Raw genomic sequence first — 15,922 nt, 5'->3', positions numbered from 1 at the left:
CCCTAGACATACTGGCCCTGCTGCTCTCAATGAGTCCAGCCTTACATAATTCTATCCCCGCCCCTTCCAGGTCCTTTCACGCTAGAAGTGGTGACAGTTTTGCCACCACTAATTGTGGTTCCTGCAGTATCCTTCGAGTTTCTTTTCTATTCCACCCACACCTTTATAATCATAGTTTCTTTCTAAACACCTACCCTGCTCCACAAATTATTCTAATTTGAACAGATTCTCTGTTTCTTATGGAGACCTTAAGTGATAAATATTAGAGAAGTTATTAGGGATAACAGTGACTGCTACTGAAAGTTCTTGGGAGAAATAAATAAGAAAGGGCATATCAATAGTCTGCCTGCCACAAATCCTGTTGCATAATCTGCATTCAGCAGACAGTGATCATTTTTATTATTTTTCATGTCTATATATAAGCACAGACTCTGGCATGAACAAGATACTCATTAAATGTTGGTTATATGAATAAATACAATTGCAAAAAAAGGCCAATTGAGACCTCACTTATAAATTGACCCACTATCATTCTATTTTAATTTTCCTACACTCTTCCTTGTGGTTTTCTCTCACATTCTCCTTTGGCTGTGTCTCCAGGACCTGACCTATATTTTAAACTCTTTCAGATTAGAAACTGTAATTTTAGTTCCTATTTTAAAATAATTCCTATTCCTTCTATAGGACCGCTTCCTACCTAGTGGGCACACATGTTTTATGAACTTGAGGGATAGACAACCCATTCTGGCACGTAATTTTATGTGTTTCTGCTGCTATCTCAAATTTAACTCATTAAGAGCCACTGACAGCTTGAAATATCATTTTGATTCCTAAATACCAGCATCATTCAATCAGCAGTGACTTACTGGAGAGAACAAGCACACCGGTAGCAAAAACACTGTCATTACTCCTTTGTAGGTCATAATGTATTTTGCCACGTCATCTCATTCCAACAGAACACAATTTCCTTTGATGTTGTACATGTGTGCTCATTGTCCTGTTAAGTCGTACTGTACAGTCAGGCTCATTTAACTTTATTTTTCTCTTGATTTCAAAAAATGCCAGCAATCTCAAATCATTCCAAAATAGGCCGTTAGGACCAAGTTACCATCATACCTGCCTCACTTGGAATTGTTGGAAGTGACGAGCCTATTGCCAGAAGGGAGACTAAAGGGTTTTTTAATCATTTTATAAACCTAATAAATTGGAGGCAAAACTCCTTACTTGAATATCTGAAGAACTGAGTCTATATAAAATAAATGTTTTTAGCCTTCGCAATTTCATTAAAGGCTAAATGACAATCTGGGAGCAATAAAAAACTATTTTCTTTCATTGCATATATATTTTGATTTAATTCCTTAAAGAATTCAGATGTATCTCACTTCCAAATTAAATGTACTTTATGTGTTTGAATCCCTGCCACGAAGACTACTCTGGGTTTCCTAAATGTCTGAAGTCCCTAGCTACTTTACTCCAGAGGCATAAGATAATGGAGATTGAAGATCATGTGTAGATTGAATATACACATCTAATTTCACTTCCTCTGAAAACTCCACTCGGATCCACAAGGACAGAGGGAACGTGAGTGAATAAAACAGCAACAACATTTTAGGAGGTGGAAAGCAAATGAACCAGTGATAATTGGCTTAGAACTAACAAAGCTGTATCTCAAACAGGCCGTAGGAAAAGTGAGAACCCACCAGATTCACATTACAGAATCCTTACAGATTCAGGAAATATTAGCACTAGGTACTTACTGGGCATGAAAGGCACAGTCGAGGGTATGTGTACTAAAAAACAGGGATGTTAAATGACCATGAACCATGTGCATATCAAATGCTGACAATTCCTGGCTCCCCTTCCTTAATTCTCACTGAATGGTTCTCCCAAATCGCTGGCAGCCAGCCAGACCTTTACCATCCAGAAAGGAGTTAAGAAAATTCTTCTCAATGATATTTGATTAAAGAAGAATGATATACAGCTATAAACACGTGGCATTCTTTAATAACAAACATAGCATTCACATAATGGCACAATAAAATTCAATGTCAACCAATGATATTCACACACTCCCAACTTCAAAACATTATTTTATTCCTTTATCCTTAATTATGAGCAGATAATCAAGGGTTATCAGACATCTGACAGAACGTTCAAGCAAAGAAAATGAAGAATACCACAGAACCAAAGTAAAACAAATATATACTGGAAACACACAGAGAATACAGTGGGGAAAGAAAACTTCAAAAACACTCTTAGCATTACCATAATCACAGACAAAAGACTAGGTACTACCCATCATATTTCCACGGCTAGGGAACATTAGGATTTGTAGAGGCTGAAAGGCTTGCCAATATCCCATAGAAAGTGATTTAGAAAATTGTATTTTTCTTTTTATGTTTTTACATAAAAATATGTCATAGCTTAAGCCTTGAAATGCAGTAGTGGTTTATAATGCAACATTTAATAATCTCCCATTACACAGCTTTCTTTTCACACCCCATTTTAATAGATACCCCAGTATCTACTTTACGGGTTTTATTCAAATAAATTTGTTATGTGCAAAGAAAGGCAGGTTGGGGGCGGGGTAGACAGAGGCAGAGAGGGAAGGAGGAAAGAAGGCAGGGGAGAGAGAGGGGAAGATTCCACTACAATGCCTGGTATGGGGTAGTTTATTTTCCTATAAACATTGGAACACATTATGTATATGCTTATGCCACTGGTTTCCTCCCTCATCACTCCATGGACATCTACACCAACATGTATCCATCACTGGACAGATATGTACATCTGTATACAGTGTACTTTAATTATTTTTACTTTTTATTTTAGAGAGAGAGCATGAGCAGGGTAGAGGGGCAGAGAGGGAGGGAGGGAGGGAAAAGAGACAGACAGAGACAGAGAGAGAGAGAGAGAGGGAATGAATCTCAAGCAGGCTCCACACTCAGCATGGAGCCCTACGTGGAGCTTGACTCCACAACCCTGGGGATCACGACCTGAGCTGAAATCAAGAGTCTTATGCTCAACTGACTGAGCCACTCAGGCACCCATATAGACAATGTATTTTAAAATTAACGTCTGGAAACCACAAGCAACGTCTTGTAGGGAGAGGTGTTTTTTGTTTTTTGTTTTTGTTTTTTGGCGAAAAGGAATCTTGATTTTTCAATGTACGATTCAAATTTATCTGACAGCATTTTGTGTATTCATTTTTCCATTGTGCACTTCATTAAAACTCTAGCTGATGCCATACTTTTAAAATGTATGTATATGACAGATCCATCATATACTTTGGCTCCTGCCCTTGCCAAACCCCTTAGCTGGGGGACTTGTATTGGCTTAGACATAAGAAAGCTTTTTTGCCTTCTTTATGCAAACCTAGGAGATTTTGTTAAGACTTCGTGTAGTAACTAACTAAAAAATTGCCCAGGTAGGCAAATATCAGTTGCATTGACTGAATATTTGACCTCTAAAAAGTGAAAATAAAATTAAATACTCAATATTTTAGAAAAGAAAGATGAACACTGTGACCACGGGTAAGGGTAGGAGGGTAATAATCATCCTCTCATATAATGAGGTATTATGATGTGTAAGTTATAAGCAGGAGCTCTAGAATCTGGGAGACTGCATCTAAAATTCAGCTCTGTCACTTACATAGTAGTGTAAACCTCGGAAAATTCCTGAACTTCTCTGAGTTCTGATTCAGTGTTCTGATCTTTAAAATATCGGGTCAGTAAACATTTTCTGTAAAAACTCAGATAGGAAATAATTAAGGCTTTCCAGGTTATATAGGTCTCTGTTGCTTTAGCACAAAAGCAACCAAAGGTAATATGTAAATGAATGGGTATGGCCAGATTCCACTAAAATTATGTTTGTAAAAATGAACAACTGTGGCCTATATTTGACATCACATGGACAGTGGTTTGCTGGCCCCTAAATCACAGCGGTATATTATATATGTATGTATGTATATATGTAGGTGTGTATATGTAACATAAAATATGTAAAACATATATAATAGATAAATAATATATAACACACAGATACATGCACACACTTTAATAATTGTCATCAAGAAGAATTCTAGCAAGAATTTAAATACCAACATCTAAAACACATATAAAAGACTTAAAAGATTACTATAAAGCTAAGAAATTTGGAAAATACAGCCAAATGGATGATTTCTTCACAATTACACAATAGCAATTTTCACATACTAAATTGCAAAAAAGGGAAGGAAAACCAGAACAAGTGGCCAAAAGAAATATAGAATTATTAAATGTACTCTATAAATCTCACTTGGTCCTTATTACAAAATATAATAAAGGAGAGTTCATCTAATGATTATTTACAATAGATGGGCAAAACTCTGACAATATAGCCCAGCAACACAACCTGAAGATGATTTAATTGTGTTACAAACAATAACAAAGTAAAATGTGGACGTACAACAGTATTGACTGTAAAGGAAAATGTTTTCATTGATTTTTTTTTAATTTTTTTTTTCAACGTTGTTTTTTTTTTTTTTTTTTTTAATTTATTTTTGGGACAGAGAGAGACAGAGCTGAACGGGGGAGGGGCAGAGAGAGAGGGAGACACAGAATCGGAAACAGGCTCCAGGCTCCGAGCCATCAGCCCAGAGCCTGACGCGGGGCTCGAACTCACGGACCGCGAGATCGTGACCTGGCTGAAGTCGGACGCTTAACCGACTGCGCCACCCAGGCGCCCCTCATTGATTTTTTTTTAAAAAATATGCTATTTAAAGTTATTGTTGTCAGGTTTAGGTTTATATTTAGTAAGACAAGTTTTTCATATCCTAAAATTGCTTTCCCAGGGAGAGAGTACATATTTTTACCACCAGTAATAAGAAATATTAATCATTCCATCATGTCATTTCTGACAGTCACATATTGACTCTATTTCTTGGCACTATCTGCAAAGAGGGTATTTCACTTATTAATATTTCACTATTAGAAGCTCTGCTGGGATCTGAAAAGTTAGTTCAGGTTCCAGAAAGACCTAATTGTAAATATTGGGTTAGGTAAAATCAACATTTCTAAATATTCCTTCTTTGTAGCAACCCCATTTCATACTGCTTTTCAGAACACATTATTTTTACTAGGCTACTTTATCTTAAAATGTCTGGGGAGGAACTCACACCACAGTTTTCTGTATGCAAATATTTACTTAGTGCCTACTACGGGTTTAGTTTTGAATGATGATTGAAAAAAATTATCAAACAAAACAGCATAATTTAACACAAATTATTGGTAGGAAATATTAGGAAAAAATTTTAAGCAGAAAACACAGAAATATAGCAAGATATTTGTATTTTATCTTGAAAGAGTGATGGTAATTCCTCTGCACGAACCTTTCTATGCTTTATTTGGCTTCCTATGAATTTGCATTTAGAATCCTTTTTACTGCTTTATAATATAGATGGAATTGACACTGATACATAAGTCTTATTCATTGTGAAAATAAGTAACTGATCTTTCTAAAAATAAAACACAAAAACAGCTTAAATCAACTCTCAATTTCGTAGCCCAAAGTCACAGCTGGGACCAGAAACCTAGCTAGCCTCAAGAGTGCTAGGATCCTACCCTGAGTCCCCACCTTCATTTTAAGAAATGTTCTTACTTTGAGAAATCAGAATAGTAGTGCCTGAAGGAAAAGCACACTAATAATACGAGAGATGTTTGATGTTATTTGAGACAATGGTATTCTATTACATAGTGCTCCACAGTGATCCCTTCGTTGGAAAGGTTTTATTTTATTTTACTAACTTTCATCTTGCTTATTGCCTCTAATTATATTAATGGTCAACTATATTCTGTGACCTGCAGGAATACACAGATGAATGAAACCTAAACCCTGCCCTCAAAAACCCCAGGGGTGGACAACGTTCCCCCCCCCCTTAAAGAGCTAGACAGTAAATAATTTTGGCTTTGTGTGCCATATGGTCTTTATCCCAACTACTCAACTCTGTCCATATAGCATGAAATTAGCCATAGAAAATAGATACATGAATGTGTATATGATTTTTTGTTTTGTTTTTGCCTAATCAGGCAACCAAACTGAGTTTGGCCCACAAGCCACCATTTACTGACTACTGACTGATCTAGCATCAGAACAGAGAGGTTATATATATATATATATATATATATATATATATATATGTAAATTTTTTGTCAATGTTTGTCCATTTGGACAAATGGCTAGGATGTTGTGTTTAACTGGATTCCGAGGCTGCAGCAGGAAAATATTATATGATCAATTAGCTATGCTTTCATATATGCATTGGGGTGGTTGCAGAAAAGTCATTTACCTACATAGTTTTTAATATGAAAGACACTAAAAATAAAACATTAAAACATGTGGAAAATGCCATAACAGACATATGTACATAAGGAAAAAAGGACTTAAAAGATATTGGAAATACCAGAAAGGATTGCTAAAAGCTTCACAAGAAAGAACAACAAGCCTCAGTGTCTCCAAATCGAGACTTGCTCCCAATGATATTTTTTAAATGTTTATTTATTTTTGTGAGAGAGAGTGAGAGGGAGCAAGTGGCGGGGGGGAGCAGAGAGAGAGGGAGAGAGGGAGAATCCCAAGCAGGCTCCATGCTGTCAGCACAGAGCCCAATGCAGGGCTCGATCCCATGAGCCGTTGAGATCATGACCTGAGCCAAATCAAGAGGCGGTTGCTTAACCGACTGAGCCACCCAGGCACCCCAAATTTTTATCTAGCCAAATTTTATGTAGCCAATTTTTATCTGTATTTGTCTTTTTCTTTATGGCTTGCAATATAGGTTTTAAAATATCATGTTGTTGGGGCACCTGGGTGGCTCGGTCAGTTAAGCGACTAACTCTTGATATGGGCTCAAGTCATGACCTCATGGTCATGAGATTGAGCCCTGTGTCGGGATCTGTGCTGACAGTACGAAGCCTGCTTGGGATTCTCTCTCTCCCCCTCTCTCTCTGCCCCTCCCCCCTCAAAATAAATAAATAACCATTAAAAAACTAAACATCTCTAAATGTCAAATAACGATGAACACATTTCTCAAAAGACAAATGAGAAACTGGGCACTATATTAGACAGATACATTTGACAGACAAAAAGCAGTTTTACATAATATAGTATGAACTTTATACAGTTTAAGAGTAATTTCTTTATACAAATAGGGAAATTGAGGACAAAAATGCCAAAGGAAAGGACATGATAAGCACTTAAAAAAAACTCCAATGGTTTATTGGAATGTATAAATACGTATTACGGTTAATTAAATAAATGTTTAAACAAAATGAGAAGATAATTCTCAATAATTACAGATGACTATGTGAAAGCTGACATTTAGTGCTTCAGAGTAATGGTAGTCTCACTGCCTATAAGTTGCCTCTACACTTTTCCACGCATCTATGTGGTCATTCACTTACTCATTCAAGCTCCTACTGAGCTCCTGTTATATGTCCACTGCTTGAATGGAGAACAAATCCTATACCTTCTGTTCACTAAAAGCTCACATGTTAACAATGAAGGTAAAGATGTGAAAGATCAAAAGGCACTGATTTAAAATTTCCCAGCTAAGGGGCGCCTGGGTGGCTCAGACGGTTAAGCGTCCGACTTCAGCTCAGGTCACGATCTCACGGTCCGTGAGTTGGAGCCCCGCGTCGGGCTCTGGGCTGATGGCCCAGAGCCTGGAACCTGCTTCCGATTCTGTGTCTCCCTCTTTCTCTGCTCCTCCCCCGTTCATGCTCTGTCTCTCTCTGTCTCAAAAATAAATAAACGTTAAAAAAAAATTTTAATAAAATTTCCCAGCTAGGGGAAGTCTCAAACGTTTCATTTCTTCTCCTCAAAAGTACAAATGTAGGGGGACTTTTCTGACACCTACTAGGGTCCAGGGACCTACATCCTTTTGTAATGCTCATAGATGTTTTGGGGCTTTGCATAGAAAGCTCTGCCTAGGGCCATCACATGGAGATATGGCTAAGTCAGGCATCTGTCCCACTAGGTAATCAGTGGGTAAGGTGCTAACAAAGTGAGGCCCTCATCAGAAGTATGGTGGGTGAAAATGAAGGGATGGAAATAGTTATGCCAGGCAACTAGAAACCAAGAGAGAAGGGGCCAAAAAAAAAAAAAAAAGGAGAGAAGGAGGATCTCAATAATAGAATCAATAACACACATTATTTTCAAGCAATAACACACATTATTTCAAACAAGGAATAATCTCAACAATTGACAGCATGCAAGTTCACAAAGAAAGCCTTGGGGCGCCTGGGTGGCTCAGTCAGGTAAGCCTCCACCTCTTGATTTCAGCTCAGGTCCTGATCTCATGGTTCATGAGTTCGGGACCTGTGTCGGGCTTTGCACAGACAGTGCGGAGCCTGCTTGGTATTCTATCTCTCTCTCCCTCTTTCTCTGCTCCTCCTAGCTCTCACTCTCTCTCTCCCTCAAAATAAGTAAACTTTAAAAAAAAAGAAAGCCTTAAAAACTTTAATGAGTCATTATCGTATAGACTATGTCCTTTGAATACAATAAAGTAGAAATAAATTTTTTAAGAATAGCTTAAAAATTTAACATGCTTAGAAACTAAGATCATAGTAGATAATGATTGGATTAAAGAGGAAATAATTCAAAAATTATGAGATATTCCTAACATTACTTAACACTAGAATATTTGCTAAAATATTTTTATCAGAAATAAAAAATACTGAGGACTGATAAGCTATGTGTCCAGCTCAACAAGCTGGAAGAAAAGGTAACAGAGTAAATGCAAAAGAAACCAGAAGGAAGGAAATAGACATAAAGACGAAATGTAGACCAAAAGAACCATTAGAACATCAAGAAACAATTACCTAAAAAGACTGATAAATCACAAGTGAGACATGAAGAAAAAAAACTAACACTCAAAATATGAACAAGGAAAACTACCACAGCAATTAAAAAAGTAATGAAACACCTGATTTCCCCTCTTGTTGGGATGAGCACCGGGTGTTGTATGGAAGTGATGAACCACAGGAATCTACTCCCAAGACCAAGAACACACTGTCCACACTGTATGTTAGCCAACTTGACAACAAATTATATTGAAAATAAACAAATAAAATAAAGAGTGATGAAACGGTATTTTGTACAAGTAAGTGCTTGCCCATAAACCAGAAGCTCAAGAAGAAATGAACATATTGTCGGGGGAAACAGTATAAATGGCTAAATTTTGACGAAAAAACCCATAAGGCCAAGAAGTTGAGAGATTCTTCTTTGTTCTGGTGTACTAGTTAACACCTTTAACCGTCTTGCCACCACCTCACTCGCTTCTCCCCAGGAAGAGGCAGGGATTTAGTTAGTAAATTTGTAAGTGGCAGGGCATCCTTCACTCAGTCCCCTCCCATCCACTTTTCACAGGACAACCAGCTGAAAGGTGAAGTTTGGTCTGATATGCAGTCAAGGGTCTGGCGAATTCAAAGGTGAGCCATTAGCAAATCCATTTGGCTAGAGACCTAAAGTCACAACTTGCAGTCACCTTTATCTGGATCTCTCTCAATAGGTTCTTAATTCTAAAAGGGAAGAAATGGGTACTATTAATTAGTCCTCTTACAAATTCAAATGCACATCACTATTAAAGAAATAAAAATGATTATCAGACTCCCCTCACCTACTGCCCCACATACAGTAAAACCCTAGATTTAGATGGCTTTATACATTTTACAAAATGTTCAAGGAACAGACAATTCCCTCTCATACAAGTTGTGACAGAAAATTGAAAATGAGAGAAACCTTACCAAACTGTACCATTTTATAAGACTAGTAGAACTTTGGATTCAAAACTAAGAACAGACCATGAAATAAAATGTAAAGGGGGATTTCCTTATAAACATAGATACAAAATTATATAAGGATAAGAATGAATCATAGTCAAATAGGGTTTGCCTTGGGAATGTAAGACGGATTTAAGGTAGGAAAATATATCTATGTGATTCTCCACCCTAATAAAATAAGGAAAACATTTCATTTAAACAATCATCTCAATAGGTACAGAAAAAACATCTGATACAGACAATTTTTATTTTTTAAGTGTTTTATTAGTTTCAAGTGTACAGTATAATGATTCAACACTTCCATGGGGCGCCTGGGTGGCTCAGTCAGTTAAGCGCCCAACTCGATTTTGGCTCAGGTCATGATCTCAGAGTCATGAGACAGAGCTGAGAATCGGGCTTCACACTGAGCGTTGGGCCTGCTTGGGATTCTCTCTTGCTCTCTCTCCCCCTCCCCCACTCATGCTCTCACTTCCTCTTGCTCCAAATAAACATTAAAACTGAGGGTTGATGTGGGGGGGGGGGGTTGGTGATGGGCATTGAGGAGGGCACCTGTTGGGATGAGCACTGGGTCTTGTATGGAAACCAATTTGACAATAAATTTCATATTTAAAAAAAATAAAAAATAAAAAATAAATTAAAAAAGATGACAAGCTATAGACCAACCACTTGCAGAAAAGAAATCACAACTCATAAAAGATATAAACAATAAAGGAAAACATGTTCATACTTTTAAATGATCAAATGCAAATAAAGCCATTGTTTAAAAACAAAACAAAACAAAAACACTTCCATACAACACCCAGTGCTCATCACAAGTGCCCTCCTCAATCCCAATTACCTATTTTACCCATCCCCCCACTCACCTCCCCTCTGGTAACCATGAGTTTGTTCTCTATAGTTAAGACTGTTTCTTGGAGACGCCTGGGTGGCTCACTGGGTTAAGCTTCCAACTTCAGCTCAGGTCATGATCTCACAGATTGTGAGTTCAAGCCCCGCATCTGGCTCTCTGCTGTCAGTGCAGACTCCACTTTGGATCCTCTGTCTCCCTCTCTGCCCCTCCCTCCCCTTTCTCAAAAATAAACATTTAAAAAAGTCTGCTTCTTGGTTTCTCTCTTTCTCTCTTCCCCTTTGCTCATTTGTTTTGTTTAAGTTTCACATGAGTGAAATCATATGGTATTTGTCTTTCTCTGACTTATTTCACTTAGCATTATACTCTGCAGCTCCATCCATGTCATTGCAAAAGGCAAGATTTTGTTTTTTATGGCTGAATAATACTCTATTGTGTATATATACCACATCTTCTTTATCCATTCATCTATCGATGGACACTTGAGCTGCTTCCATAATTTGGCTATTTTAAATAATGCTGCTATAAACTTAGGGTGCATGCACCACTTTGAATTAGTTTTTTTTTTAGTTCTTTGCGTAAATACTCAGTAGTGTGGTTGCTGGATCATAGGGTAATTATGTTTTTAACATTTTGAGGAACCTCCATACAGTTTTCCACAGTGGTACTCAAGTTTGCATTCCTACCAACAGTGCACGAGTGTTCCTTTTTCCACATCCTCACCCAAACCGGTTGTTTCTTGTGTTGTTTTTTTTTTTAGTTATTCTGATAGGTATGAAGTGATATCTCATTGTAGTCTTGATCTGCATTTCCCTGATGGTAAGTGATGATGAACATCTCAGACACACGATTTTTTAAAAAGCTTTTCCCAAAAACTGAGAACAGTTAGAAACTTCCTTAACATGATTAAGTCTCCAGGGCAAAAAAAATAAAATAAAAGAAACAACCTCCAAATCAAAGTAACACATTAGGCACATGAACTTCAGGATATCTCATATTGCTTCTACACTCAACCTAGTACTAGAGGTCATGATCAATGAAACAATAACCCTAAAAATAAGAGGCATATGATAAAGATATCACCACCACATATCAGATGGTACAGGAAAACCATGTTGAGAAAAAAACAAAACTGGATAAACAGTAAGGATTTATGTTCAAAGTATATCAAAGACAAGGTTCACTAACAAGGAATTAAAATCCAAAATTACAAAGTGATGATGAAATCAACAGGCAAAAGACAAGAAATCCAATAATGAGAAATATTAATAACCAAAAACCAATTTTTAAAATAGAAAATGTGAACATCTGCATCACTAGCAATCACAGAAGTAAAAGGAGGTTGTGGTGTTTTTTTTTTTACTAGATTTCTTTAGAAGTTAAAAGTTGGATAATACTAAGTATAACTTATCATTTGCTATGTAAAAAAGTTACCCTGAAATGTAATGCTTAAAACAATATGATCTATTATCCCAGATTTTCCATGGGTCAACAACCTGGGTGTAGCTTAACTGAGTCCTTCATCCTGGGTCTCTCATAAGGCTACGTCATCTCAAGTCTCAATTGGAAAGGACCCTCTTCCCAGTTCACTAATGTGGTTGTTGGTAGGATTCAGGTCCTTGTGATTTTTTGCACTGAGGGCTTAGTTCCTCAGGAGATGCTCCTTGAGATGTGAGCCTCTTCAATGATTATCTCATGATATGCTTTCATCAGAATGAGAAAACGAGAAGGCAAGAGAGATTGCCATCAAAAAAAGAGTTCTAATAAGAGGAAACCCCATCATGTTAATAATATCCCCTTTCTCTTGCTGGATTCTATGGATTCTATTCATTAGAAGTGTGCCACTAGATATATCTTACACTAAAGGGGAATGGATTACACAAAAGTGTGAACATCAGAAGGCTGGGATCACTGGGAGTCATATCAGAAGGTCCCTTCCACACCAATTATCAGTGAGTGTGTAGGGAAACAGGGAATAATGTCGTTCTACCGGGAACGTAGATTGGTACGTTTCAGAAAGCAATCTAGTAACATTTAGCAAAATTATTGCTTATACGCTGAATGTTCGTGTCCCTCTAAAATTCCTATGTTGAAGCTAATATCAAATGTGATAGTATTTGGAGGCGGGGCTCTTGGGAAGTTGTTGGGGTTAGAATAGGTCACGAGAATGGGACCTAATAATGTATTTAATGCCATTATTTAAAAAGAGGGACAGAAGATAGCTCTTTCTTAGCGACCAAGGAGGGCCACGTAAGAACACAAGAAGAGGGTCTTCACCCAGAACCTGACCATGCTGCCATCTTCATCTTGGACTTCCAGCCTCCAGAACTGGAAGAATTAAGTGTTTGTTGTTTAAGCCACTCAAATGGACTAAGAATCGTATGTATCCAGGACCTAGGAATTCTATCCTTGAGTATATATTCCAGAGAATTATATGCAGAATTCCGTAAGGGGACATGATTGAGGACGTTCATCGCAGCATTGTTTGTGGCAGTGGAGGGGAGAGCCAAAACAGGTGCTCCTTAAAGGGGGAAATGAGGGACAAGCAAAACTTGGTGCAGGCATGCTAACGGAGTATGGTGAAGCAATGAACTAAAGAGACGTATAGCCATATCATTTGAACTTAAGAGCATCGTGTTGAGTGTATAAGGTAAGAAACAACAAGGTCTACAGCACAATATTATGCATTCAAACACACACATTTAACAAGGTCATATATTTCACGAGAGTATAAACATATGCAAGGATATAATTCAAACACATCAGAGTAGACGCCTAACGGTGGGAAGGAAATGAGTGCTGAACTCTAGGAAGAATGAAAGGAAAACCGATAAAATATAAAGTAAAATATAAGCAAAATACAAGAGACAGGACCTTGGAAAACTCAATGATGATAACGTTGCCAGAGTCTAAACATAGAATAAAAGATAAAAGCAACCGTCATGGGTGGAGAGTTAATTCTAATCCCTGCCTGTACGTTGCCGAGCTGGCAGAAAATAATTTAATCAAAATCAGCAGTCTTTACCGCCAAATGCCATAGATATGGAGCTTAAGCATGGGAGCTGTGTTTTTGTTAGTTTGTAAGATGATTCATATCCGCACTGATATTTAAATTCAGCCATACTGCTCTTGGAGGGATTTTAGGTAAAATGACCAAACACTAATTAATAGCTAAGGGTGGGACACAACAAAAGAAACCACTGAGTGGGGTGACCTTGGAGAATAACGTGGAGGAAAGATTCTTTGTCTACTATTTGCACCACCAAAATTAAACACGGGGATATGAGGAGTAGTGACAGTTCAGCTTGGGAAAACTCTTTAAAAGATGTTAAAGAAAAGCCCCCTTTCTCGAACCGAAACATTTTTGCCTCCTCATCATTCCCCCTCCCAACCAGAGGTGTCAGGAATGGCACTTTGAAAGGTAGAAACCACATTTTGGCCTCCCTAGCAACTTCTCCAACACAGAGTAGTGTCATAAGTAGTACTTTGTGACATCTGAGCCATGCCTTGGCCACCATTGGCTGGGGGAGAGCCTTGCTGACCAATCAAAACTCAAGGGTGTGGCCCCTCATTATCCTGGGAAGAGGTATGCAGAGTAGGAAGGTTAGGACGCCTGGGGTAGACCACTAGGAAGCTTCAATATGGGTAAGGTAACCAGGAAACTACCACAACCTGATACAGATACAGATATGGACCAACCAACCTCAAGTTCCAATGAGAAGATGACGACTCCCTATCAACCCAGGTCCAGAGATGGTAGCAAGGTAAGATGACCCTGGCCAAGCTCCTCTTTTCTTCATTGATTCCCCTCCCCCAAGAATCTTACCCTTTCTCACCTGGCACAAACTCCTTCCCCATCTCTGATACCTTCTCATGAAGCCCCCTTTTCCATCAATATCCCATCTTTTCCCCCTAAGTTAATGCCCTTTTCACCTCTCTCCATTGTTGTTACAGGTCCTGAAGACAACCATAAAGGTCAAAAGACCAATTAAAAGGAGTTTGAATAAAAAAGTCTTGAACAAAACCACCAACTCTGTAAGAAGGCCTAAGAAAGCTAGAGGAACAATACTATTCGGTCACTATCACAGACTGAATGAGAGATTGAATCAACGTGAGCAAGACCAAGACCAAGACCAAGGCCAAGGCCAAGACCAAGACCAAGACCAAGAGAATGTGGAGAAGGCCACCACATCAAGTGATGATCTGGCCAGCCAGTAGCTCCAGAGCAAGGCCAGAGACTTCAGTGATACCTGCTAAGTCTCCAGAGGTCTGGTGGTTGAGAAATGGACAATTGTGTATACTGTGAATTTTACACAACAGGGTACACTGATGGTACCTGAAATAAAATCAACCTGCTGTGGAAATGTGTGTGTTTCTGTGAGTTTTCTCATGGTAGGAGCAGGGAAGGAAGGGAAGAGACAGTTGTGGGAAAGGGAAGAAACATGGGGTACTGCGGCATTGGGGGAAAGACTGGGTCAGGACTGAACACTGAAGATAATTTCTTCCTTAACACTTGACCTAATGGGCAAGCTGAAAAAGGGCTTCGTGTTTCTGTCTTTGGGAGGTAGGGGGAAGGAGTGGGGGAATGGCGGCAAAGCATAGATTGCCCAGGTCTATAAGGGGTGAGGTGTGTGGGTGGCAGTACCATCCCACAAAATGAACAAGGAAACAATTTCCAGGCCATCTACCTCATAGAGGTGTTTGTGACATTTTACCCAATAATGTCAACAACTAGAAGTCCTCTGAAGGGCCAAAAATCTCACCCTAATAAAAGTTACTGAAAACACACAAAGGGCAAAAAAATGGTGATTGGAAGCCACAAACTCAACACTGATTAGCCCACGTTAAGAAACTTAGGGTACAGGAGAGGCCTCCCAAGGCCAAGAGCAGTGTGCAGCGCAGGCAATACAGGGGAGCACTGTCTACAGAGAATCTTAAAACAACATATTTGGAGTGGAGACCATCATTTATCTTTATTCTTTCCAAAGTTTTTTTTTTTTTTTCTGAAGAGAATATCACTGTAAATGATTTTATTGAAGTGTAATTGACAAATAATAATTGCACATGCTTAGAGTGACAGCTTGAAGAGTTTGGTCACACGTATACACTGCTAAACCATCCCCATAAATTTAAGAGTGAACATATCCATCACCCCCGTGAGTTTCCTCTTGCCCCTTGGTAATTCCTCCCTCCTGCCCCTCCCTGTACCCCCATCCTTAGACAACTACTGGTCTGCTTGCTATCTTTATGGATTGTATGGATT

The 15,922-nt window shown here is 38.4% G+C and overlaps 1 protein-coding gene across 1 annotated transcript; it reads left to right on the top strand.

The window, feature by feature from the left end:
• The first annotated feature begins 14,232 nt into the window (after nucleotides 1-14,232).
• On the top strand, nucleotides 14,233-15,023 carry LOC131502703 (uncharacterized protein CXorf51A-like). Its single transcript, XM_058713612.1, has 2 exons — nucleotides 14,233-14,423; nucleotides 14,614-15,023. Exons 1-2 carry the CDS (start codon nucleotides 14,301-14,303, stop codon nucleotides 14,875-14,877), a joined length of 387 nt encoding a protein of 128 aa, XP_058569595.1. The 5' UTR covers nucleotides 14,233-14,300; the 3' UTR covers nucleotides 14,878-15,023.
• The last annotated feature ends 899 nt before the right edge of the window (nucleotides 15,024-15,922 follow it).

The sequence above is a fragment of the Neofelis nebulosa genome, chromosome X (assembly GCF_028018385.1).
Source record: "Neofelis nebulosa isolate mNeoNeb1 chromosome X, mNeoNeb1.pri, whole genome shotgun sequence".
Taxonomy (NCBI): Eukaryota; Metazoa; Chordata; class Mammalia; order Carnivora; family Felidae; genus Neofelis; species Neofelis nebulosa.
The sequence above is the reverse complement of the archived record's forward strand: the minus strand, read 5'-3'. Positions and strand labels throughout refer to the sequence as shown.